Below are 25,386 nucleotides of genomic sequence, written 5' to 3'. Positions count from 1 at the left end.
CCCGGCTGTACCAGGACTCTGTGCTGGGAGAGGCCCTGGGACTGTGCAGATGGGATCAAGCTGAGGGTCTTGAGATGGGAGGTTGTCCTAGATGATCTAGGTGAGCCCAGTGTCATCACAGCGTCCTTAGGAGGGGGAGGCAGGAGGGTTAGAGTCAGAGAAGGGATGTGATGACAGAGGCAGAGGATGGAAAGATGCAGTTGCTGGCTTTGGGGATGGAGGAGGGGTCCAAGAGCCAAGAGATATGGGAGGCCTCTAGAAGCCCTAAAAGGCAAGGAAATGGATTCCCCAGCTCCCAACTCCCAGGAAGAACCAGCCCTGCGGACTGCATGATTTTAACTCTGTGAGAACCATCTCAGACTTCTGGCCTCCGGAACTGTGAGACAGTCAAATCAGTGTTGTTTTAAGCCACTGAGTTTGTTGGAAGTTGTGACAGCAGTAATAGGAACCTAACCAACCCGCACGCTCAGGTCACACGGTGCGAGCCCCTAACCCTGGATGGGCAGAGGGAAAGACACACATGCTGTGGAGAGTTTTCTGCAGCCCCTGGGCCAGGGACCTGGGGGGAGGGCAGGGGGAGCACAGCTGGGCCAGAAGCTCAGAGAGGGCACCGAGAACAGAAGGTACGTGCCCTGCATGTGTGCAAGGGCATCCGGGTCCCCGCAGCCCTGTCCGTTTTATTGGTATGTAACCCTCATTTGGAGAAAGGTGGGCAGGTCCTCAGAAGAGAGCACAGTAAACCTCCATGAATCATACCCGTGTGTGTATGTGGCCCCAGGTGAGAGGGCAGAGCATCACTGACCCCCGAAATCTGTCCCCCCATGCCCGTGCTTCTGACCCAGGCAGACAAGGAAGTGCAATGTGCCCCCACTCCTCCCACACAGCCCGCTTCACTGGCAAGCACCTCGTGCCTCCTCCCCCCGCCCCCCGCCCCAAGCCTGTATTGTTCTTCATTCATCTCTTTGTACATCAGGAACTTGAAGGAAAAAGCACAGGTTACCAAGGTTACAGGGCGGGGGTGGGGGGATGCAATTTCCTCCCATGGCTGGCTGATCTGCGAGGGTGTGACAGAGTCAGGGATAAAGCGGTGTCACTAGAGAGGTGGGAGCCTGAAGGAAGAGCTCAGATGTGTTTACTGGGGAGACCGGGAGACGGGGCATTGTGCTTTCTTGAGTCCGTCTCAGGGTGAAAGGGTGTCTGCTTCTGACTGTGTGTGCCATGTGCTTTATCGTAATGGGTGGAGGGACCAGAGGGTCGGATTTACTCTCTCGGTAGCCCCCTTCCCAGGCACAGATTGACAATGTAAGTTTGTTTAAGGATTGCTGTAGTTCAGTACGAGCCATTTGTGGATTTGATTCATTGGCCAGTTTTATGGACAGAGAGGTAGCAAAAGGTGTTAACGCATGTGTTCAAGGAAGGCCCACCAGCAGCATCTGAGATAAAACGCGAAACTGGTGGAGCCGACTCAGGCCTCTCTGTACAAAGGACATGAGGAAGGAGGGAGGCTTTCTACCACTTGGGCCACAGGAGAGACCCTCGTGCCCCGAGGGGTGTCTCATGTGGGGGCTCCCCTTCAGGGCCTGGCTCCCTGTATGTGTCCCTTAGCCGACTTTGTTTTGCCGTTGAATTCTCTGTGGATGGGAGGCTCAGGGCGGTGGGAGTCCAGAAGCTGGGGCACTGGGCAGCAGGCCTGGGCAGCCAGGAGACAGATGAGGGTGGGAGTCTCCAAGCCGCAACTACTGGTTCTGTGTGGACCAAGGACCCAGCACCCTGCGGCTGGACCTTCTCCTTCTTTAGCTTAGAGATCACCCCTCCTGTGGAAATAACAAGGCTCTCAGTGGAGAAGAGAAGCCGTTTACTTGGAGCGGACACGCAGGTGTCAGCCACAGAGACTCAGAGGCAGGCAAGGGTGGGGAGCCAAGAGTGAAGTAGGAACGGCTTCAGTGCGCCCTGAGGGAGGCGCTAGCTGGGGAGACCGGGGCAGGTGACTAGGTGGGGGTATCCCTGTAATTGGCTAGGAGGACATATTCGGCTTTCTCTAGCTGGTCCTGAGCTGGACGGGGAGCAAAATAGGGAAGCACCAGTCATTGACTATGCCCTGGCTGTCTGGGCCGGCTGCCGCAGAGACTCATTGTACAGGTGTCTTGATCATCTAGTGCCGCTGTAACAGAAATACCACAAGTGGATGGATTTAACAAACAGAAATTTATTTCCTCAGTCTAGGAAGATAGTAGTCCTAATTCAGGGTGCCAGCTCCAGGGGAAGGCTTTCTCTCTCTGTTGGCTCTGGGGGAAGGTCCTTGTCATCAATATTCCCCTGGTCTAGGAGCTTCTAGGTACAGGGACCCCAAGTCCAAAGGACATGCTGTTCTCCTGGCTCTTGTTTCTTGGTGGTATGAGGTCTTCGTGTCTCTGCTTGGTTCTCTCTTTTATATCTCAAAAGAGATTGATTTAAGAGATACAACCTAGTCTTGTAAAATGAGTCCTGCCTCATTAACATAACTGCCGCTAAGCCTACCTCATTAACATCATACGGTAACAACAAATCACATCAGATGACAAAGTGGTGGACAATCACATAATACTCGGAATCATGGCCTAGCCAAATTGACACACATTTTCAGGGGACACAATTCAATTCATGACAGCAGATCATGGGTCAGAGTGCCTTCATCACGCTGACACACCACACATGTCAACATGGTCCGGTGTCTGCCCAAGTGGGGGCATATGCGACGTCATTTTGAGGTGTCCAGCCCTCCTCAGGAAGGCTGGCGGGGATTATAAGGAGTCTTAGAGGCCTGTTGATGACCACTGGGAAGTATCTGGAAGGCAGCTAAACGTGAGGCTGGAGAGAGATAGTGCCCGGATGTGGCACGCATCATCAACATGCAGGTACTAGTAGGTGGCGGGCTGGGTGTGCGCTGTGTTGGAGAGCTCTGTGACAGCACAGGAGCTGCCACACCACCCATGGCACCACGCGACAGACCACACCTGGAAGACCCCTCTGATCCCCCTGCACCCATCTCTTCCCTCCCCCATGGTCTCGGGAGGGTGCGCTGGGAGGATGGAACGGGTCACGGAGTCATGTTTCTACAGGGTGAGCCGCCTCTCGAGCACCCAGGCCCCCATCTCAGTCCTCTGGGGCTACCAGAACAAGGAACCACAAAGGTGTTGTTGTTAATTGCCCTCAAGCCAATTCCGACTCGTAAGGACCTGGGTGGCGCATATAGTTAAGTGCTCGACTACTAATCAAAAAGTTGGCAATTCAAACCCACTGAGAGGCACCTCGGAAGTAAGGCCTGGTGACCTGCTTCTGAAAGGTCACAGCCTTGAAAATCTTATACAGCAGTTCTACTCTGTACCCATGGAGTAACTATGGACCACAATGTGGGCAGATTTAAATAACAGGAGTTTATTTTCTCATGGCTCTGGAGACCAAAAGTCCAAATTCAGGGTATCAGCAGGTCTTGCTCTCTCCTAAGTCTCTGGGGCAGGGTCCTCCCTTGTTGGGTGCAACTTCTGGTGGCCCCAGGAGTTCCTTGGCTTGTAGCTGTATCACTCCAGTCTCTGCCTCAGTGGCCACTTGCTGTCTTCCTGTTCCCCCTTTGTGTCTCTCTGTCTCTTCCCCTCTTTTACAAGGACACCACTTAGATACAGTTAGGACCCACCCTACTCTGTTATGACCTTCTGTTAATTAATGATCACTGCAAAGACCATATTTCCAAACAAGGTCATTTCACAGGTGGGGGGCGTTAGGTCTTGAACATGTCTGGGGGACACAATTCACCCCACAACATTTGCCCCCCTTGTTCCTTCTGCAGGGGCTTCTGCTCTGGGGGTGGAGGGGTAGAGGGGTACAGGAGTGAGAGAAGAGGGGGGAGGCCGGGGGTGTGGGGGTGTGGGCGTCTGCCTGCCCCAGGACTGGGCCAGGACCTGCACACCGTTTTCCAAGCCTTGGCCCAGGCAGAAGGAGGGCAGAGCCCCTGGGGGTCCCACCGTACATGCCTCCCAGGTCCCACAACCCCCTGCCCCACAGACCCTCCCTCTAGACTCTGGGCTCTGAGGACTGATCGTTAGCGCCATTTTCCAGTTGAAGTACTTTTACCTTTAAGACTGCTGCAGATTCCATTTCAGGAAAACCCACCTCTGGAACCCAAGACCTTGAGCCCCTGTCTCAATGTCCAACATCCTCAGGTCAAAGGCAGCCCTGCGCCTGAGGTTCGAGGTCTGCAGGGAGCTGCGGGGCCACATAGAGCTCCTGCCTGAGACCGGCTACATCCAGGCGTTGTCATCCTACTCGGTGCAGCTCAAGTTCTTGCCACGGTGAGGGGAGCGGGAAAGGGCCAAGGAGGGGGTGGTGGGCGGCGGCTGAGGTAGTTTGTTGAAATCAGAGCTGCCTCCCTGACTTGGCCTTGGCAGCTGCCCATCATAATGACAATGAGCTCTTTTCTTATTTGTACCCATTGCCATTGAGTCGATTCCAACTCATGACGACCCTATAGAGTAGAACTGCCCCACAGAATTTCCAAGGCTGTAATCTTTACAGAAGCAGACTGTCACATCTTTCTCCTAGGGAGCCTCTGGGTGGGTTTGAACTGCCGACCTTTTGGTTAGCAGCTAAGTGCTTAATCACTGTGCCACCAAGGCTCCTTTTTCTTATTTGTGCTGTCCCTGAAATTTCTTATCATGCTGTTGGTTTCGTTTTATAATGAGACGGCAAACTTTTAAACAAGTGATTATGCATTTTGAAAGGGGTTTCTTTGGATTCCTTTAAGTTGCAAATGGCTTATTAATTTAAAACATAATAAATGTACGTATGTGGGTTTGAGCCCTGTTGTTCAGAAACAGGCCGACACCCCCAGTCAGACAATGGTGGTGTTCTTTGGAGTGCTGAGCTGATTCAAAGACTCGGCTCGGAGAGACTCAGCCTGCAGAGCACGGTCTGTCGCCCTGCCCAGGAGTTCTGCCACAGGATCTGCTCTGGAGCTCCATGTTTCATATGTCTCAGCGCTGCCATGATCCAAAGTGCTGTTTATAAATGGTTGTACTGGCATTGCAGAAAATACAAAGGAGAAAAATTACATATGCATGTACTCACCTCTTTCAGACACTCTCTCCCGGAAGATGCAGGGAAATACTTTGACAAGGAGTCCCGAGTCCTGGAGGCCCCGATGACCATCTGGGTGGCTGACCAGGTCCGTGTGGCCCCATTCCGGGCACAGCGCCTTACCCCAAGTCCCTAGAAGCTGGACTGCTCTGGGGGACCATAGTGCTCTGGGAGGCTGGGCTCTGTGCAGAGTGAGCCTCTGAAAAGTAGGGTGCTGGGTCCACAGAGCCCACCATCACTTGCCTTCTGGGACAGGTTCTGATGGCTGATGGCTAGAGGTGTCTCTTGCCCAAGCCACCAAGAGCACAAGGGGGAAGTAGGCGGGTGGTTTGTCGGCCAAAGGGGAGCCTGGATGATCCAAGAGCCTCAAATCCTGTCCAGGGCGGGCTGCCCCAGGCCTCCAAACTCGTGCACAGATATGCACACACTCATATACACACATACAGAGTGGTGGGCACATGTACACACCCTGTGTGCCATATACACAGGCAGACACGTGCACGCACATACAGAAGTGCATACGTGTACACACCCAGTGCACCGCACACATTCACAGCCACACACATACACAGAGGTGCACATTTTCACACTCAACGCACCACACATACACAGGTACTCACACGTACACAGCCAGTGCACCACACAGACTTAGAGGCACATGTGTGCACACACACATACACAGAGGTGTGCATATGTACACACCCAGTGCAGCAAACACGCCACACTCACAGGCACACTACCACACATATGTGCACTCACATCAGGACAACGTGCCCTCCCACACATGTGCTTCCCCATGGCCACTTGCCTGTGACTCGGCCTCACAGTCTCACAAGCCAGGGCACTCCCAAGAAACCGTGGTTCCTTTAAAGACAGACTCTGTGTTCCTGAAGAATTGGTGTGCCATGCCCACAAGGCAGCAGTGGTACTCGTTCTTCGTCATGGTGCCTTTGCTGTTCCTGGGAACATTCGGAGTAAAACCTACTGCCGGTGACGGGGCATGCGTCTTTGCCCTTTGTACCCAGATCAGGCCTGTGGGGTTCATTGTCCACGCCATCGTGACCACCTCGGACTTGGAAATCAGCCCCTCAGAGGTGGATTTTGGATACTGCACCATCTACGAGGCAATTAAGACCAACATCACCCTCCACAACCACTCCCTCCTACCCCAGGAGTTTGGGTTCGTTGGACTTCCCAAGGTACCTCCCGTGGTCAGCCATGGCTGGGGGGCTGGGAAGGGGGACCAAGCGTGGGAATGCCATGGGGGCCAGGTCACAGGCAGCTGCTGCCATGGGCCCCGGTCCTAGGTAGCAACAGGCCTCAGACCCTCCCCTGGACTCCACTCCCACCTGTGTCTTTCTGCCCATCCTCTCCCTGAACCCCACCCTCTACCATGAATCTCTGCCTTGCCCCTTCTCTCTGCCTCTTCCTCTTGGTTTCTGTCTCTCCTTCCCTCCTTGCTCCACCACACCCCTGAAGCCCCCTCTCTGTTGGATTCCAGACTCCTCTCCCCACCCTTCCTTCCAGAACTCATGCCTGCCCGGGCCTTACAGGGCAGGCAAACAAGCCCAGCCCCAGCCTCCTCCTCACCCCTCCTGGGCTGCCTCATCACTGATCCTGCCGTCCACTCACGCACACACCCACACACCCATTGCATATCCATACACACCCATCACACCCATCCGTAAAAATGATGTGGTAGAGGAGTCTGACCTCCTGTAACTTCTCAAGGGGGAAAGAGAATCAAAATTAACAGCTTAAGGCTGATTCCTATGAGGTGGAGGTTAAACACACCTCCACCCTCCAACCTTTTTACCAATTCTGATACCAGCTGTCCCTCCCGTGGCACTGTCTACTTCTCTGCTGGGTTCAATAATTCATTTGCAATGGCCACACAGAACTCACAGACCATACTCATGGTTATGGGGTTTATTAGGGAAGTAACAGGTTACAATTCAGGATACAGTTCTTCCACCAGAATAGCCTCTTTTTCAGCCGTGCCTGCAGGCAGGTCTCTCTCTAGCCCTCGGCCCCTCAGCCGAGCCTCTGCCTTGCTCGGGCAGGTGTTACAAAGCTCTTTAGTTCTGTCAGTAAGTGCCAGGAGGCACTCCACTCCACCAGTAAGCCTCAGCCTGAAAGCACTCAGTGGATTGGCAAGCCTATCTCCATCGACAAGTACCTGGAGGCACCCCACTCCACCTGCAAGCCTCCTGCTTTGAAGGCAGTCAGTTCTCATGCTCCATGGGCTGCGAAGTTCGCCTCACCATCTCTTACCAGCTTCCTGGTTCTGCTGCCTCTGCTGCCACCATTTCTCTACAGCTGCTTCTCACAGTCTTGCCGTCCCCAGTGGTACAGCTCCTCTCTCCATCTCCTGGGTCTAGGAGGGTCTCAGCGAAGGGAACCTGGGTCTGTATGATGTGCTCCACTCCCATCTCTTCTTCTTGATGGTAGTCAGGTCTCCCCTTTCTGCCTCTGGGATGGTGAAACTGACAAATCCCCTCATTACAGTTCCATACAATTTATTTGCATGGTCCCACCCCCACAAGGGTGTCATGCACCTTGTATTATTAGCAAGCTGTCCAGTCCAGCCCCCTTGGTGGGCCACAAGCACCTCATTTGCATACCCCCACCTAATCATTGTGTGGGAGTCACAAAGACTATGGCTACAAGAACCATATTAAGTAATTCACTGCACTGCACCATCACACACTCATGCACATATGCACACATCGCACACTCATACACTCTCACGCTTTCTCACACACACACTCACACACATCTCTGCTACCTGCATGTCCACACAGCTCCCTCTGAGACATTCCCCCAGCCAAGACCAACAGTTTTCATTCTGGCATCAATGGCTTTTTTCATTTGCCAGTTCGTGGACATTCAGCCGAACGATGGGTTTGGGACGATCTTGCCACTGGAAAGTTTGCAACTTGACGTGATCTTCCAGCCCACCAAGGCCAGGGAGTATAGCTTCGAGCTGGTCTGCAAATCAGAGATTAACAGGTGAGGCTACCAGGTGAGGGCCATGTGCAGGGTCTGGCACATGTAGCTCAGGGCGACCTCCCCACCTACCCTTGTGCCACCAGCCTGGCTTCTGGACCCCACCTGCCAAGAAGTCTCAGCAGTTGAACCTGGGGCCAGGCTGACCACAGAGATGGGCTGCACAACACTGCAGACCTGGGCAGACAGAGACAGGCCTGGGAGTTTGGCTGACTTTCACACTGGCCAGCTCACCTCTGTGTGCATGTGTGAGTGTGCATGTGTGTGTGCATATGTGTGAGTGCACTGTGTGTATGAGCACATAAAAGGGCGTTTGTGTGTGAGCATGTGTGTGCATGCATATATATGTGCCCATATGAGTTTTATGTGTGTGTGCATGTGTGTATAAGTTCATGCCTGCGTGTGTGTGTGAGTGCATGTGTGTATGAGTATGAGTTTGTATATATAAGTGCATGTGTGTGTTTGCACATGTGCATGCATGTATGTTTACGAATGTGTGAGCATTTGAGTGTGTGTGCATGTGTGTGACTGCACATGTGTGAGTATGAGTGTGTGCAAGTACATGTGAGTGTGCTTGTGTGTATGTGAGTATGTGCAAGTATATGTGAGTGTGCTTGTGTGTATGAGGGTGTGTGAGTTTGCATGTGTATTATTGCACGTACGAGGACTTGTAAATGTGTAATGTGTGAGTTTTTGTGTGCATGTATATGAATGCATATGTGAGTGCATGTGTGTGAGTGTGCATGTTTCAGTGTGTGTGAGAGTTGCATGTGTGTAGAGAGCACCCCTCTAGCAGCAGGGGGATCTGGACATGAGCCTGCTCTGAAACACTGCATGACTTGAGGGGTCCCTGATCCTCCTTAAGAGAAGGGAGAAGGAGGTCATGGAGGGTGGGGATGAAGCAGGAAGGGGAGAAGCACTCTGTAATAAGGGCTGGTTCTCACTGCTAGCTTCAGTCATCCGCCTCAAGTGAAAACATTTTGGTTCAGAGGCTGGGAGCAGTGTGTCAAACCCCAGGGGACCCTGGGTGGGGATGTGAGTGTGCGTGAGGACAGCCTCAGAGATGGTGTCAAGGCCCGCCAGAGGCCCTTCCTCCCCTCTGTGCTTGCGCCCACTCCACCTGCCTCTCCTTCCATCTCATTCTGTCTCCACCGTGTTCCCAGGTTCACGCTACCCTGTCCTGGCTGGACCTCAACAACCAAGTGAGGTCAGGTCTAGACAACTGGGTGAAATCAGCCTGGCTAGTGGCTCCACAGTATGCCAGGACCTGCTGGAAGGGGGAATGGGTTCATGGGCAGTGTGATATTATGGGGTGAAATGAGAGTTAGAGTCGCAGAGAAAAAGCACCTTCCAGTGGGGGCTCCTACCATCCCCCCTCAACCCTCTACCCCTGTTCAGTTTTTTCTCAGCCTCTAACATACTGTGAATGGGCCAGTGGTGGTTCAGTGGTAGAATTCTCTCCTTCCATCCAGTAGACCCAGGTTAGATTCCCAGCCGTGCATCTGCCAGTCAGTGGAGGCTTGTGTGTTGCTATGATCCTGAATAGGATTCAGTGGAGCTTCCCCACTAAGACAAACTAGGAAGAAAGGCCTATCAATCTGCTTCTGAAAATCAGCCAGTGAAAACCCTGTGGATGACAACAGTCTGATCTGCAACTGATCATGAGAATGGCACAAGACCAGGCAGCATTTAATTCCATTGTGCATGGGGTTGCCATGAATCGGGCTGACTCCATAACAACAACATACCGTGAAACTTTGGTAGCTTGTTTAGCTCTCTCCTGGCCCTCTGGAAATAAGTCCCATGAGAAGAGGAGGTTTTGTCTGTTTTCATTGTTAAGGTAAGCTAGTGCCCTATAACAGCATCTAGCCCATCACAGAAGCGCCATAAATATGTGCTGGATGAACAAATGTATGTGTTTAATTTTTAAAGAACTATCTACATGCAAATTGAAACTGCCAAAAGTTAAGACAGGAGCCATCTGGCAGAGGGCTATGGAAAGTTCACGTCATAAGGCCTCAGTAATTAAACAGCATGAAGGGACAAGCATGTCCCTGCCTGGTTTCCCAAATGTGACTCATGTACACCAGTCCTTTCTCCTGGAGTGCCCCTCAGGGATGTCCAGTCCACTGATTTGATCCCCTCCTCACTGCCCCTCACCCCCGATGTCCTCTCCTGCTTACCAGGTTACCCTCCAGCCAAATGGAGTGTAGCCCAACTTACCCACACACACTTCCCTGCATCATACTCAACACAGCCTCCACGGCTGACCTCTGATTCTCCACCCTCCACCTCTGCAGTGACAGGGAGAAAACCTATAATGTGCTGTCCACCTTCCTGGAAAGCTCATGCCCACGCCTGCCCACTTTCCTGGTAAACTCATGCCCACTGCTCAAGGCTTCCTGGCCAGCCACCCCCCATCCCTCCTCCTGGGGGACCCATTCACTTCCCCATCTTTGCACACTCGCTGACTCCTTTTAGTGGGAGTAGCATTTAGAGACCACAGTCTCGATGCTGGGGTTGCTCATGGATGTTGGTCACTGTTTCCAGGTCTTTTCAGTAGACAAAGCTAGGAGATAAAATACCTCAAAAGTTCACACTGACACATCCAATTCAAATTCAGGACTGTCTATATCTGACATCTTCCATGTCTCCTATCTCCCACACTGAGAACCCTCCTGAGAGAATTCAAAATATCACATAACTACTCATCTGTTTTATCCCATGTTTCATACAAAATCTCATGAAAGCAATATCAGCACTGCCACAACAATATAACAAAAAACAATGTAAACATGTTTCCATATGCTCTCCCCATTCTTTCTTCATGTTTTATAGTTGTATTTTACGTATGTTGACAAAGCATATAGCTAGTATATGCTATAGTCTCTGCCTTATGTCTCACATCTGGTCTTAATTCTGTGGGTAATTGTACGTGATGCTTACCACTAGTCCTATGTTGAGGTCTAGAGACTATGAGAATAGAGCTCATTCTCTGTTACGTTGCTAAAGAAGAGTTTGTGGGAACAGTACTCCCTGATTTTTTATATGTTGATGATAGTTTGCCTGTGCCTTTTATTCTTGAAAGTTTGTTTAGCTGAATAAAAAGGCTTATGTTTTCTTTCTTCCACTGTCTTCTGGCATGAAGCATGTCTGTCAAAATCTGATGACATCAGATTTTCTTTTTTCCTGGATATTTAAAGACATTTTTTTCTTTTTATTTAAAATTCAAGAATTTTATAAGATTACATTGCAGACTTGATTGTTCTTGATTGATTTTCTCAGGTACACAGTATTTTTCAAAAATTTTTAATTGCATTTCAGGAAAGCGTCCTTGAATTTTAGTCCTTCATATTTGTTCTATTCTCTTCAGTTTCCTTCTTTGGGATCTCCTGTTATATGTATGATGGATCTTCTTTGCCTTTCTTCTGTGTTTGCCACTGTCTCTTGAATTCTTTTCATTGCTTTTTTCTTTTTTAATTTTTAAATACTCTACCTTTTAATCTTATATTTCTCTTAAGGAGTTATCTGCTGTGTTCCTTCATTCATGAGTTTCTTTTAGTTGAGGCTTCATTTCTGAAATTTCTTTTATTTGTAATTCTTTCCTGAATTCTAACACCTCATTTCTCAGTTCTTGTTGTTATGATTTATGTAGCCACTTCCTATCTTGTATTTCCTCAAGTTTTTTAGTGCATTTTGAATTACTGCATTTGCACTTTTGAGTCTTTCATGGCATATCTTTCTGGCATGTTTTTATTGTCTGATTAAGTGTTTTCTGCCCCTTATTCTCTTTTGTCTTATAACAACTTGATTTGTGATTTGATCTTAATCTTGTTTAATCCTAATCTTTTTGCTCATTTTTATATGCAATTACTTTTCCTGGACTTCTACAAGGGGCCCAGTTTAGATAGTTTTTCTAACTTCTGGCCCTCGAGCTCCATCTCCAGCTTTCTTGGCTCTATCTTTTCTGTTCCCTTCCCCCCTTTTATTTGAACCTTCTTTTTGCTTTGTCTTTTATGCCTGTCCATTACATTTGGACTTCATTCCCAGAAGTTTCTCAGTAGCATGGAACTTTGCTCTAGGAGGGACATTTTTTCCTTGCTGCACACCCATTTTGGGACCATGCACATCCCTCCCAGGTCCAGCTGCTGGTCTAAGATGGGCTCCCTGCACCTTTGAGTGAGCATCTCTTGATTCCTCAGGACTTCTCAGCCTGGCAGATGTCTTGTTGCTCTCCTCCTTTTCTCCTGCACAGATGCCAGAAATAACTCCATCCACGGTGGTTGAATTTATTAAAGTCTATTGGACACCCTTCGTTAGTTAAGGATTCTTCCTTCTATTCCTGGTCTGCTAGAATTTTTTTTTTCTTTTTTTTGGCTCAGTTTGGCATTGCCTCACTAACCCTGATTGTGGATCTCTTCACCATGCCTTATCTAAGATTAGGCACCATTTTCTCTTAGTTTTGTCTAACTTTGGCATCAGGTGTGTAAAAATGGCACAACAGTGTCATCAGACCTCCTCTAACATCACAAGGGGAAAGGAGAATCAAGATCAACAGCCCAAGGCTAATTCCCATGAGCAGAGGTCAGACATACTTCCTCTTTCCAATTCTTTTCCTATTTTTACCAATTCTGACACCAGCCATCTGTCCCATGGCACTCTCTACTTCTCTGCTGGGTTCGATAATTCATTGCAATGGCCACACAGAACTCACAGACAATACTTATAATTATGGGGTTTATTAGGGAATTAACACATTACAGTTCAGGATCAGGAATGATTCAGGATGTTCTTCAATCAGAACAGCTTCTTCTCAGCCTTGTCACAGGCAGGCCTCTCTCTGGCCATCGGCCTCTCAGCCCCTCAGCCCTGCCCTGCTCAGGAAAGTGTTACAAATCTCTTCAGCTCCACCAGTAAATGCCCAGAGGCACCTCACTCTACCAGTAAGCCTCCTGCCTGAAGGCTGTTAGCCTTCTTGCTCTGTGGGTCAGCACACCCACTGTAGCCACCTCACTCCATGGGCCAGGAAGCCCACTGTACTGTTTTGCACCTGCTTCCTGGCTCTGCTGTGCTGCCATTTCTCTGCTCCTGCATGTTGCTGTCTTGTGCTATCTCCAGTATTACAGCTCTCTGTCTCCTAGGTCTAGGAGATTCTCAGCGCAGGGACCCCGGCAGGTCCAAATGACATTGTCATGGGTTGAATTGTGTCCCAAAAAAATATGTGTCCAGTTGGTTAGGCCATGATTCCCAGTATTGTGTTGTCACCAATTGTCAATCTGACACAAAGGGTCCTTGTCTTTTCCCAAGTAAGAATATACACGAGAGACAAACTTTATCTTCAGCAAGCTTTATTTTCCTTGAGTCAAGCAAATGGCATCAACAAGGATCTAAGCCTCTCTAAAAGACTGACTCTAAAAGGGAAGCAAGGCTAGGGCTTGTGTGGGTTCGGTGGAGACAATAGAGTAATGAATATTTAGTGGGCTTCTTTCATGGGGCAGGTACTTCCCAGAATGGCAGTGTATGTTAATCAGGTTGCACATGCATCTGGAATCTAAGATGGAACTTGCTGATATTTGAAATGGAGTGCTCTCAGCAGCCCTTGGCATCACTTATGGAATGTAGCACAAGTGCACTTGATCTTCGGCACTACATCGCCATCTTTAGAAGGCTAAGGAAGGTTAAACAGTGGTCACACTTTGTTCTTCTGTGCATGAGGAGTCTGTAAAGGAGGAGGGGACTAGAAAAACACTAAGAAGGAGATAGTAATTCATAGGTTGTTTCGATCTTATTTCATGTTGGCAGGGTGGGTTCCTGCTTACCCAACTTTTAAATGGTAATATTTTAAAAGCTCTTTTGTTCCACCAGCACAGTTAAACCTGTCTGTCTCATGACAGGGTGTGGTTTCTGTTTACCCAGTTTCTAGATGATAATCTTTTAACAGCTCTTTTGTTCAGCCACCGGCACAGCTAATGCTATCTGTCTCAATCCCCCCTGAGAGATTTCATACTCTTTATTCTTAAAGGGAACATGGGTGAAGGTCTCTTCTTCTGTAACTTCTTCATGCTGGCAAATGGGTGCTGTGCTGCCTAATAGAGTAGAAATCTCTCTCTGCCTGTTCTAGAGATTTATAGGAACTAGGGTTATTTATAGCTGAGACTGGTTGGTATCCCTGTAGCATCATGACCTTTATTTGGAATTGCTTAAGCCTGGAAGTCACAAATTTGACCAGTAGTTTGAATAAACATGGGCCAAACAAAAGCAATAAGAGGATTGTTACTGTGGGTCCCAGAAGGGGAAGGAACCAAGTCAGGGAAGGCAGGTACCCCTTAAGCTGGTTCCAGATATTGTTACTCATTTGGGTATGGGCTGTCTTTAGCCATTCAGCATGTTGGAGGATTCTCTGAGCCCGAAGCTCTACCTCCCCAGAGGTATTAACATACATATAGCACGAGGTGTTTGCAGCTGTGCAGATGCCCCCTTGTTCAGCCAGGAGGAAATCTAAGACAATCCAGTGGTCCATGACCATGTTGGCTAGCGAATCCAGGGACTTCTGCAGGGCCAACAGACTCTGTCTGGGGTCAGTACTGACTTCTTGAAGGATCCCAGACACATTTTGGACCTGGGCATTATTATAAACACTGTGAGTCTGGTGAGGGCTCTAACTAACGCAGTGATCCCTAGGGCTATAAGGGTAATAGTCTCCCTTTTTCTTCAAGTAATGACTCTTGAAGAACCTGCGTTTGGAGTTGAAGAGGCTTGGAAGATTGTAACTGTTTTGTTGTTAGGTGTTACAACACCCAGGAAGCAGCCAGCATTCACCACGGCCAGGTCAAGGCATCCCAATGCCCAGGTATAATTATTTTTGTCTAGGCAGGCAAACCAGAACCCCCTAGGGACACATAGGAGTGGGCTATGGTCAGTGTTGTGTAGTTTTATAGAAGTATTGACATTAAGCAACCAAGAAAATAGGGAGCTGTTATGTTGAGTCTGGACTACAGCATAAATAATTGGGTTTGTATTGAAAGGTCTCCATATTCTGGGGCTCTTAAAGGGTTGTAAGAGCCAGACCTGGGAAGTAGTTGAAGGGAAAATACAGATGGTCTTTTGTGGAGTACAGTCAGTGGTAGAACTTGTTCTATTAAGGTGCAGCACTTGGAATGTGGTGGAGTTGAGTTGGTAACAGCTTAATCGGATGCCTATATTAAAAGGGAGCTTTGTGCAGAGCCATTGGTGTGGGCCACCTTCTTGCAATCTATCAGTTAGAATGCAACTCCGTTCATGAGTGTAATTAAAGGAAATTAGTATTTGGGTGCCTAGTGGGTCTTAGTTTAAAGGTTCTATTTATTGTTTTGGTCATAGGATAGGGAAAGTTTCATTGGGTTGAACCATAAGGCATGGTTAGAAAATATCTTCCCTACCAATAGGAATAGCAGCTGTGTGTAAGATAGGGTAATAGAGATATATGTATGCATTGGGAGTGTCAGAAAAATTTGTGACTGGAAAAACCTCAAAAGAGATGTGGCTGGTCGTGGCAGAGTGTCGTTCATGAAAACACATCCAACAGTTAGTTAAGTTTGACCCTGAGTTGTATGCCTGGACTAGTCTGACTAATGAGTTGTCTTCCCACTGTCCTGCTACTCTGTGCAAGAGGAGAAGTAGCAGGAGGGAGAGTATCAGTTTCTTGGCCATTTAGGGTTACTTATCTGTCCTTTTGAACAAGAACCGGAGGTCTTCGATGGGGCTGCAGGTATATTCAGGTAGGGCCTCTTCTGGCTCCCTGATTTCCTGAGGAAGATAAGGTTTAAGCCGAGAGTTATGAATCCATGGTTTTATTCCCTTCAGTTTTATGGATACTGGAGTAGCTAATATGACCTGGTGAGTTCTTTCCCATTTCTCTTGAAGTTGGTCCACCAGAGACCCTTCTTCCAGGATTTTAGCAAGACACAACCCTTGGGTTTAAGGGTGGTATCTTCACCTTTAGTGGGGGCGGGCAGTATTTTATTTCCATATTCTCTGAGGGCTTCCTGCACCTGGCCTAGATTTATAACATACTGCAGGGCATTAGTTTTTTCAGCATCAAAGAAAAGGTCTGTTGTTAATGATGGCGTTCCATACAACATTGCAAAAGGACTGAGCTTTAACTTACTCTTGGGGGCCATTCTTATTCTTAACAGGGCCACAGGCCACATCTGTAGCCAGGTCTCTTGAGTTCCCTGACAAAGTTTTGCCAGATGTCTTTTAAGGGTTTGGCTCATTCTTTCTAGCTTTCCCGATGATTCAGGATGCCAGGCGATGTGTAGTTTATATCTAATACTTAAAGATGATGCTAGGCCCTGGGTAATCTTTGCTATAAAGGCGGGGCCATTGTCACTTTGGAGCAATTTTGGCAGACCAAAACGGGGAATAAGTTCTTTGAGGAGGGCCTTACATATCTCAGTGGCTTTTTCTGACCTGGTGGGGAAGGCTTCGAGCCACCCTGTGAGCATATCTACGAAGACAAGCAGATATTTACATCCTTGCTTAGGAGGCATCACGGTGAAGCCTATTTGCCAGTCTTCTCCCGGGTATAAGCCTTGGTGTTGGATTGGCTGGGCCAAAGGAGGGGGAATCGGGTGGTTTTGTGGATTTTTACATAGGCAAGTTTCACAGGCCTTTACCACTCATTTGACTGTTCTTTCTAGGCCTCTTCCCTTGGCTACTCTTTTTAGTAGATTAGTTAGGGCTTCCTGTCCATAGTAGGTGGAGTCACATAGGCCCTTGACAACTTTCCAAACCATTGGGCTAGGGATTAATATTTTTCCTTCCTCATCTTCAAACTGTCTTTCAGAATTTGTCTTGTAGCCCTGGGCCTTTGCCCAGCTCTGTTCCTCTGCCTCATATTTTGGACCTTCAGTCACAACTTGGCTTGGAAACAGTCCTAACACTGGTTCAGGTGTCATAGTTATGGCTGCCTGCCTTGTTGTTTGATCAGTCTTCCTGTTGCCCTGGGCTATCAAAGTGTCTTCTTTTTGGTGTCTCTTACAGTGCATCACTACCAGTCTCTTAGGTAGCTGTACTGCCTCCAATAGTTTTAGTATAAGTTCCTTGTGTTTGATAGTGGAATTTTGAGCTGTCAACAACCCCCTTTCTCTCCAAATTGCTGCATGGGTACGAAGAACAAGGAATCCACACTTTGTATATAGATTGAGGACCTTATTTTGTCTTAACTGTAAGGTCCGAATCAGAGCTATAAGCTCTGCCTTTTGGGCTGAAGTACCAGGTCGTAGTCCCTTCATTTCTGTGACTTCACAAGTGCTAACAATTGCATACCCTGCTTTCTGTTTTCCTTTTTGTACCAGACTACTCCCATCAGTGGGTTTTCTAGTGGTGTTCCTTGCAAGTCTTCTCGACTAGACTAGACCTGCTCTATTGTTTCTACACAGCTATGTTCTAATTCTGACGTTTTGGTGTCGGGAAGTAGGGAAGTGGGGTTTAGAGTCTGACATACTTTTAGGGTATCTAACAAAATGGCCTAGCATTGAGTAATCCAACCCCCAGACAGCCATTGGTTTCCTTTTATTTCTAGTACTGTGTGAACTTGATGGGGTGTAAGAAGTTCTAGGGGTTGACCTTATGTAAGCTTAGAGGCTTCTTTTACCCATAGGGCAGTAGCTGCCACAGCCCTAAGGCGGCTGGGCCATGCTTGGGCAACTGAATCTAGCTGCCTTGAAAAGTAGGCAACGGGGTGAGTTGCAGGGCCCACCTGTTGGGTCAGGACTCCCAGTGCAAGGCCTCATCTTTCATAGAGATACAATTTGAAAGGTTTGGCTAGATCAGGGAGCCCTAATGCAGGGGCTTGGCACAACTTAGTTTTAAGGGTCTGGAATGCCTATTGGTATTCTGACCTCCATTCTAGGGGCCCTTTCTCCTCTCCCTTTAAAGACTCATACAAGGACCTGGCTATAAGGCCAAAGTTGGGTATCCATATCCAGTAGAATCCACCCATGCCCAAAAATCCTCTAAGCTGTTTCCGGTTGGTGGGGGTAGAAAGGGACTTAATTACTCTTTTTCTGTCGGGGCCCAGCATTCTGACCCCTGGAACTAGCACAAAGCCCAGATACTGAACCTGCTGTTGTGATATTTGGGCCTTCTGGGGTGACACTTTGTAGACTTTTTCACCCAAGAAGTTGAGGACAGTAACTGAGTTAGCATCTGAGATTTCTTTGGTTTTGCTAGCTATGAGGAGATCATCAACATATTGGAGGAGGACTCCATCTTGGAGTGTTCATTCCCTCAAATCTTGGGCTGAAGCATTTCCAAACAAATGAGGTCTGTCTCTAAGCCCTTGTAAAAGCACAGTCCTTGTATACTGGGTAGCTTCTTGAGATTTTGGATCTCTCCATTCAAAAGCAAATAGGTACTGGGAGTCTGGGTGTAAGGGGATGCAGAAGAAAGCATCTTTTAAATCTAAAACAGTGAAGAACTGTGCATCCCCTAGTACTAACGTCAGGAGGGTGTATGGATTTGTAACTATTGGGTGGATGGGGACTACTGCTTCATTCACAGCTCACAGATCTTGGAGAAACTGGTATTCTCCATTTGGTTTCTTCACCGGTAAAATAGGAGTATTGCAGGGGGATTGGCAAGGACGTTTAAGTCCTTGTTCTAGGAGTTTCTGCAGGACCAGGAGAATTCCTTTTTGGGCTTCTGATCTCAGGGGGTACTGTCTTCTCCACGGGTATCCTACCCCTGGCCTAAGTTTAACAACAATGGGGGAAACATCTTTGGTACATCCTGGGGTGGAGCTGTCCCAAACTGTTGGATTTACTCAAGCTAGGATTGACGGTGGGAGCCTTTGCTCTGGGGGATCTGTGATTAAGGTGGCTAGCAGGCTAATATCTAAAGTTTCTTCACTATTTAGACCTCCCTGAGCCTACTGGAGGGAGACAGTGGCTCCCAACTGGGACAAAAGGTCACGGCCCAACAAAGGGGTTGGGCATTCTGAGATATACAGAAAGGAATGTTGCAAAGCAATAGACCCCACAGCACAGCGAAGGGAAAGGTAAAGTTCCTTATCTCTGGCATCCTGTCGACCCCCGTAACAACAGGCATGGGTAGAGAAGGGCCCTCTGTGGTGGGTCAGGACAGAGTAGGCGGCTCCAGTGTCTAATAAGAATTCAACTTTCCTACCTGTCACGTCGATGGCAACCCGAGGCTCCACAGTGGAGATGGTCAACATACGCTGTTGTCCTGGAGCTGGGCAGTCCCCTGGGTCCCGTCAGTCTGACAGTGCCACTGCGAGGGTTCAGCCTCTGGGGTAGGGGTCAACCACATGCCCCGTTTTGGGACATTTGGGACACTCCTTTGCCCAATGCCCTTCTTCCCTGCAGTTAGCGAATTGGTTCAGGCCCAGCCGCAGGTTTGGTCTTCTTGATGGTCCAGATGTGGTTCATTGTTGAGCTCCCCAGGGGTTGCCTTGAGGTGGGGGTTGGATGACAGCAGCTAACAATTGAGACTTCCATTCCATCCTTCTATTCTTTTCTGCCTTCTGTGCAGTGTCCCAGTGGTTAAACATTTTAAATGCCTCCTCTACTAGTCACAAGGTTGGGGACTGTGAGCCTGCCTCTAACTTCTGCAATTTCCTCCTTATATCCACTGAGGATTGAGTTATAAGATGCATGGCCACTAAGGGCCTTCCTTCAGCAGACTCAGGGTCGGTGTAAGTGTATTTCCTAAAGGCCTCGGTCAACCTGTTGAGGAACACTGCTGGGTTCTCTTCTTTTTCTTGGGTCACCTCCCTTATTCTATCATAGTTCACAGGGTTAGACATGCATTTCTTCACCCCTTCTGAAATGCAAGTAATAAAATGTCTCATCCTCCCCTGATCTATCCTCATAATTTCATTTTGGGTCCTGATCGGGGACAGCCTCCCCTCCTACCCTGAGAATACTGTGCTGTGGGTTAGCCAATATGAGGCTGTCTGCATGTTCTCTGGCCTTAGCCAAAATCCTAGTCTTCTTATATGGTGTATAACAATTTGTTAGAACCACAACCACATCCTTCCAGGTTAGATCAAAAGTCAGACTAAGTTTTACAAACTCTTCTCTAAACTTATCAGGGTTTTCAGAAAAAATCCCAAACTTCTCTTTGCATTGTACGATATCTGCTACTGAAAAGAGAACATGTATTCTTGTCATCCCACCCTCTCCATCCACTACTTGTCTTAAGGGAAAAGTCAAGGCTTGTGGAGCCCCGTGTGGAGAACTAAGGATCTGAGGGATTTTACGCAAACCTGGAATTAGAGAAGCAGTGGAGCCTGGATGTGGAGTAAGACATGGTGGTGAGGTCGGTAAGGGAGGATACAACTTCGCTCCAGACCTTAACCCCATGGGCAAGGGATCAGGTTTGGGTTCCACCTGAACTGAAGAGCGGGCCTGTGGTGAATGATATGGAGGCGAAATCTGGGGCTCTGCCTTCAGGCCCTCTTGGCCCAGGTCATTGGTTCTCAGGGTGGTTGGGTCCCAAGGGGCCATTGGCTTAGGTGGAGGCTGTAGCAATGGATCAGTTAGTATGTCAGGATCTGGATCTTTGGAATTAGTCCTGCTGTCCCCCGCCACGCGAACACACACATCCTACACTTTCTCCTTAAATCTGGGTCTTGGTAGAGAGACATAAATGCCTGCACATAGGGAATTTCCCCCCACTTTTTCTGTCTCTTGCAAAACAAATCAAGTTGCAGAATGGTGTCATTCAAGAGTGACCCATCCTTTGGCCATTGTTCTCCACTCTGTAGTTTGTATTGGGGCCAAGCAATGTTGCAGAAGAAGATTAGCTTCTTTAGCTTGTTTGGTTTGAACTTTGACCAGTTCTGAAGTTGGCATCCCAGAGGGGAATCTTTAGGGATGCTAGGTCTTGCTCCCATGTTTATATATCTGATAGTCAATTATTAAAGGTCCTGGAAATGGGTGGACCCCTGGGATCAAACCTCTTTTTCTCTCTCTTTTTTTTTTTTTATCTTCACACTCTGCCTGGAGTGTTCTCTGTATTTTCATTTGAATCCCTGTCTAAACTGAAAATCTGCTCTCCCCATGCATCTTTTTCTCCAGCCCAATCATAAACTCTCAGGAGTCTCTATAAGTATGTTCCAATTCAACCTGAATTTCTTTTCACCAACTAATTTCTATGCATCACACACAAATTACACATAAGACTCAGACAGAGGCAACTGAGATAATCTTGCAATCTCAACCTCCCAGACAGCCCTGGTCACACATAAGATGAACACAGAGCACTCAGACCTGACAAGCCCGAAAGGGAAAGGGGTGAGGATGATCTTAGTGAGGACTAACACATTACTAAGACTGTCTGAATCTCCACTTCAATCTTCCTGATGCCTCTTATCCCCAGTGCCAGACGGAGGGGCTTCAATCTCTCAATCTAAATAGATAGAGATGTCTACATCCATTCCCCAGAAGCAGGGTGCACCAACCAGAGATGGACAACATTCAGACACGCAAAAATGACGGCCGCCACACACTTATACATCTGCCCAAACTCTAGAGTCACCAACACCAAGAACAGTTTAAAAACGAAAGGAAAGAAGAAAGAAAAATGTCAAGGAAGTAGACTATTGGAGCACTCTCCGCGACCTCCCACTGGGGGTACATGACATGCTCTGGAGCACTCTCTGCAGCCTCCTCCTGTCATAGGCTCAAGACCCACTCAATTTACCAAGTGCTGTCTGTGACCCTCTGATGGGGTTTGCGACCCACTTGGCAGGCACTCTCTGTGGCTCTGTCTGAGGTCCACGACCAGCCCTTGGGATGTGGGGTGATCATCCCCTAACAAGGGCTCACTCCTTGTCCCCAAACTCTCTTTTGCGAAAGCCAAATGACCGGAACGCTCTCCATGCACCCCCTTTTGGGGCTCACAACCCATTCAGTGGAAAGAGGAAAGAAGAGAGGAAAAAAAATGGAGGACCAGAGACCAGTAGAAGAGCCTCCTGAGAGAATAGTTTAAAAGCTAAAGGAAAGAAAAGAAAAAAACAAAGTCAAGGAAGTAGACTATCAGAGTGCTCTCCACAACCTCCCACTGGGGGTACGTGACCCGCTGCAGAGTGCTGTACCCAGCCTCCTCCTGTTGGAGGCTCGCAACCCGCTCAGTTTACTGAGGGCTCTCCATGACCCTCTGATGGGGTTCACAACCCACTCGGCGGGCACTCTGCAGCTGTATCCAAGATCCGCGACCCGACCTTGGGATATGGGGTGATCAGCTCCTCACAAGAACTCACTCCTTGTTCCCAACTCTCCTTTCGTGGAAGCCAAATTACTGGAACACTCTCCACAAACCCCCGTTCCTTGGGACTCGCAACCCATTCAGTGGAAAGAGGAAAGAAGAAGAGAGAAAGAAAATGGAGACAAGGTACGCAGAAAAAAGAGGATAATAAAAGTTGCTGAAGGGGGAAGGGGGACTGAGGGGAGAGTCCCCCAAACTTACTGCTTCAAAGAGACACCAGACAAAAAGGTCCAGGTGGCCACTTGTCTCTGAGTAGAGGTCTATTCTGGAGGCTCCATCCCTCTGGTCTGCGTCTCCTAACCTGGGGCTAATCTGAGCCCCTAGTATCCTGGCTGGCTCACCAAATTTTGTTACCAATTGCCAATCTGACACAAAGGGTCCTTGTCTTTTCCTGAGTAAGAATACACATGAAAGACGAACTTTATCTTCAGCAAGGTTTATTTTGCTTGAGTCAAGCAAAAGGAGTCAGCGAGGACCTAAGCCTCTCCAAAAGACTGACTCAAAAAGGGAAGCAAGGCTAGGGCTTATATGGGTTCGCTGAAGACAACAGAGTAATGAAATATTTAGTGGGCTTCTTCAAGAGGTGGGTACTTCTCAGAATGGTAGTGTATGTTAATTAGGTTGTGTGCACATCTGGAATCTAAGATGGAACCCACTGATATTCAAGATGGAGCCCTCTTGGCAGCCCTTGGCATCACTTATTATGGGATATAGTGCAAGCACACTTGATCTTTGGCACTACATCGCCATCTTCAGAAGGCTAAGGAAGGTTTAACAGAGGTCACACTTTGTTCTTTTGCACATGCGGAGCCTGTAAAGGAAGAGGGGACTAGAAAAACACTAAGAAGGAGATAGTAATTCATGGATTGTTTCAATCTTATGTTGACAGGGTGGGTTCCTGTTTACCCAACTTTTAGATGGTAATCTTTTAAAAGCTTCTTTGTTCCACCAACATAGTTAACCCTATCTGTCTCACAACAGGGTGTGGTTCCTGTACCCAACTTCTAGATGATAATCTTTTAACAGCTCTTTTGTTTAGCTACCAGCACAGTTAACCCTATCTGTCTCAGTGTGGTTGTCCTCCATTTTGTGATTGTAGTGTTGTGTTAAGAGGATTAGGGTGGGATTGTAACACCACCCTTACTCAGGTCACCTCCCTGATTCAATGCGGAGGAAGTTTCCCTGGGGTGTGACCTACACCACCTTTTATCTCTCAGGAGATAAAAGGAAAGGGAAGCAAGCAGAGAGTTGGGGACCTCATACCACCAAGAAAACAGCACCAGGAGCAGAGCACATCCTTTGGACCTGGGGTCCTTGTGCCTGAGGAGTTCCTCTACCAGGGGAAGATTGATGACAAGGAATCTTCGTCCAGAGCTGGCAGAGAGAGAAAGCTTTCCCCTGGAGCTAACACCCCGAGTTTGGACTTGTAACCTACTAGACTGTGAGAGAATAAATTTCTCTTTGTTAAAGCCATCCACTTTTAGTACTAGATAACTAAGACAGACACGCTCCACTCCCAGCTCTTCCTCTTGGTGGTAGTGAGGTTCCTCCCTCTGCTCTAGGATTGGCCCTCCTTTTAAGCCTAGTGGGATGGCAAAACTGACCAATCCCCTCATTAGGGTTCCATACACATTATTTGCATGGTCCCACCCCCACAGGGGCTTCTTGCACCTTATTTGCATTCTTAGCAGACTATCCAGTCCCCTTGGTGGGCCACAAACACCTTATTTGCATAGTCCCACCAAATCATTCTGTGGGAGTCACAAAGGCTATGGCTAGAAGGGCCATATTACATAATTCACTGCACCACAAGGTGATGCTCCAGTAACCATTCCTTGTAGTTTTCTCAACTCTTTGGAAATATAACCATGAAATCATTTTACTTTTATCAGTAATGCTCTTCACTGAGTTGTACACCCTCTCCCATCCTTTACAACATCACAGTCTGATCCCATTGTTTTCTAGGTCACTGGGGTTAGTCAGTCTCATTTTGGTTCTTAAACTCAACTCCATTATGATCCAACATCGAGCCTGTATCTAATCCAGGAGCAAGCCCCTGTGCAGGAGGTCTGCCTTTGCTCTGAATTCTTCCTTGCTTCTCCCCCTGCCACAGGCAGCCAGCCCCACAGCCCTGGCTGCTCAGAGACTCTCAATAGGAGATCCTCACAGGTGGAGGGCAGCAAGACAGAGGACATTCAGCTTGCTGTCCGTGGTGTCCACTTGGCCCACCAAATGCCCACCATCTCCTTGCCGTGCCAGAGGTCACTCATATTCTGAGGGTTGTTAGCCAAGCAAAAGATGCAGTGGCTGGAGCCAGGGAGGGACCTGTGGAAATTGAGTAAATGTCCCGAGCGCTGTCCCAGATGTTTCTGGTTTGAGTTGTGCCATCCTAGTTGTGCTGAGTGTTTTGGGGGGTTTTGGGCAGACTCTGACAGCACTTGTTTTTGAGCCTGTGGGGTATAGCTGCCCCTAGACTAGCAGAAAATGCAGGAGTCTATGTGTGGTTTCTTTCTTCATTTCTTTTTTCTCTCTTCTCATCCTTGCTCCTCTGTAATACTCAGGAAGGAAAGGGAGACACTTATCTTACTCCTAGGACTGCATCCCATCTCTGCTCCTGGCCCAGTGCCTTTACTTGTTCATTCATATAGTTTGCACCCTCCTTGGGGAACCACCTGGGACTCTAAAGCTGATGGCCTAGATCAGTCCAAGAAGCTTGAGGCCCTTTGACTGAAGCAACTCCCCAGGAAGACAGCTGTGAGGTCAGGGGCCACCCCCACAGCCCCAGCTCCTAGCCATAAACCAAACAAGCATCCATGAGGAACTAGCGTAGTGCTCTTTTGCCATCGTGGCACCAATACCTTCACCCCAACACTAACACTCAGAAGCAGACGTGAAACCTAGCTGTGTCTGCAGTGTGGGATTAGGACCACAGACCCACAGCAAGAGCTGAAAATATGCTGCCTTTCATGCCTGAAGAGAGCCAACCCTTTCTGT

At 48.4% G+C, this 25,386-nt stretch overlaps 1 protein-coding gene across 1 annotated transcript in view; it reads left to right on the top strand.

Annotated features, from left to right (window-relative positions):
* CFAP74 (cilia and flagella associated protein 74) overlaps nt 1–25,386 on the top strand; it is a 94,793-nt gene that overhangs the window by 44,142 nt on the left and 25,265 nt on the right. The window contains exons 20-23 of the mRNA XM_023552509.2: nt 4,197–4,325; nt 5,110–5,197; nt 6,135–6,308; nt 7,988–8,121. Of these exons, the coding sequence (XP_023408277.2) occupies nt 4,197–4,325; nt 5,110–5,197; nt 6,135–6,308; nt 7,988–8,121 (525 nt within the window). The remainder of the gene's footprint in view (nt 1–4,196; nt 4,326–5,109; nt 5,198–6,134; nt 6,309–7,987; nt 8,122–25,386) is intronic.

This window comes from Loxodonta africana, chromosome 3 (assembly GCF_030014295.1).
Source record: "Loxodonta africana isolate mLoxAfr1 chromosome 3, mLoxAfr1.hap2, whole genome shotgun sequence".
Lineage (NCBI taxonomy): Eukaryota > Metazoa > Chordata > Mammalia > Proboscidea > Elephantidae > Loxodonta > Loxodonta africana.
This window is presented reverse-complemented; position numbering and strand designations above follow the sequence as displayed.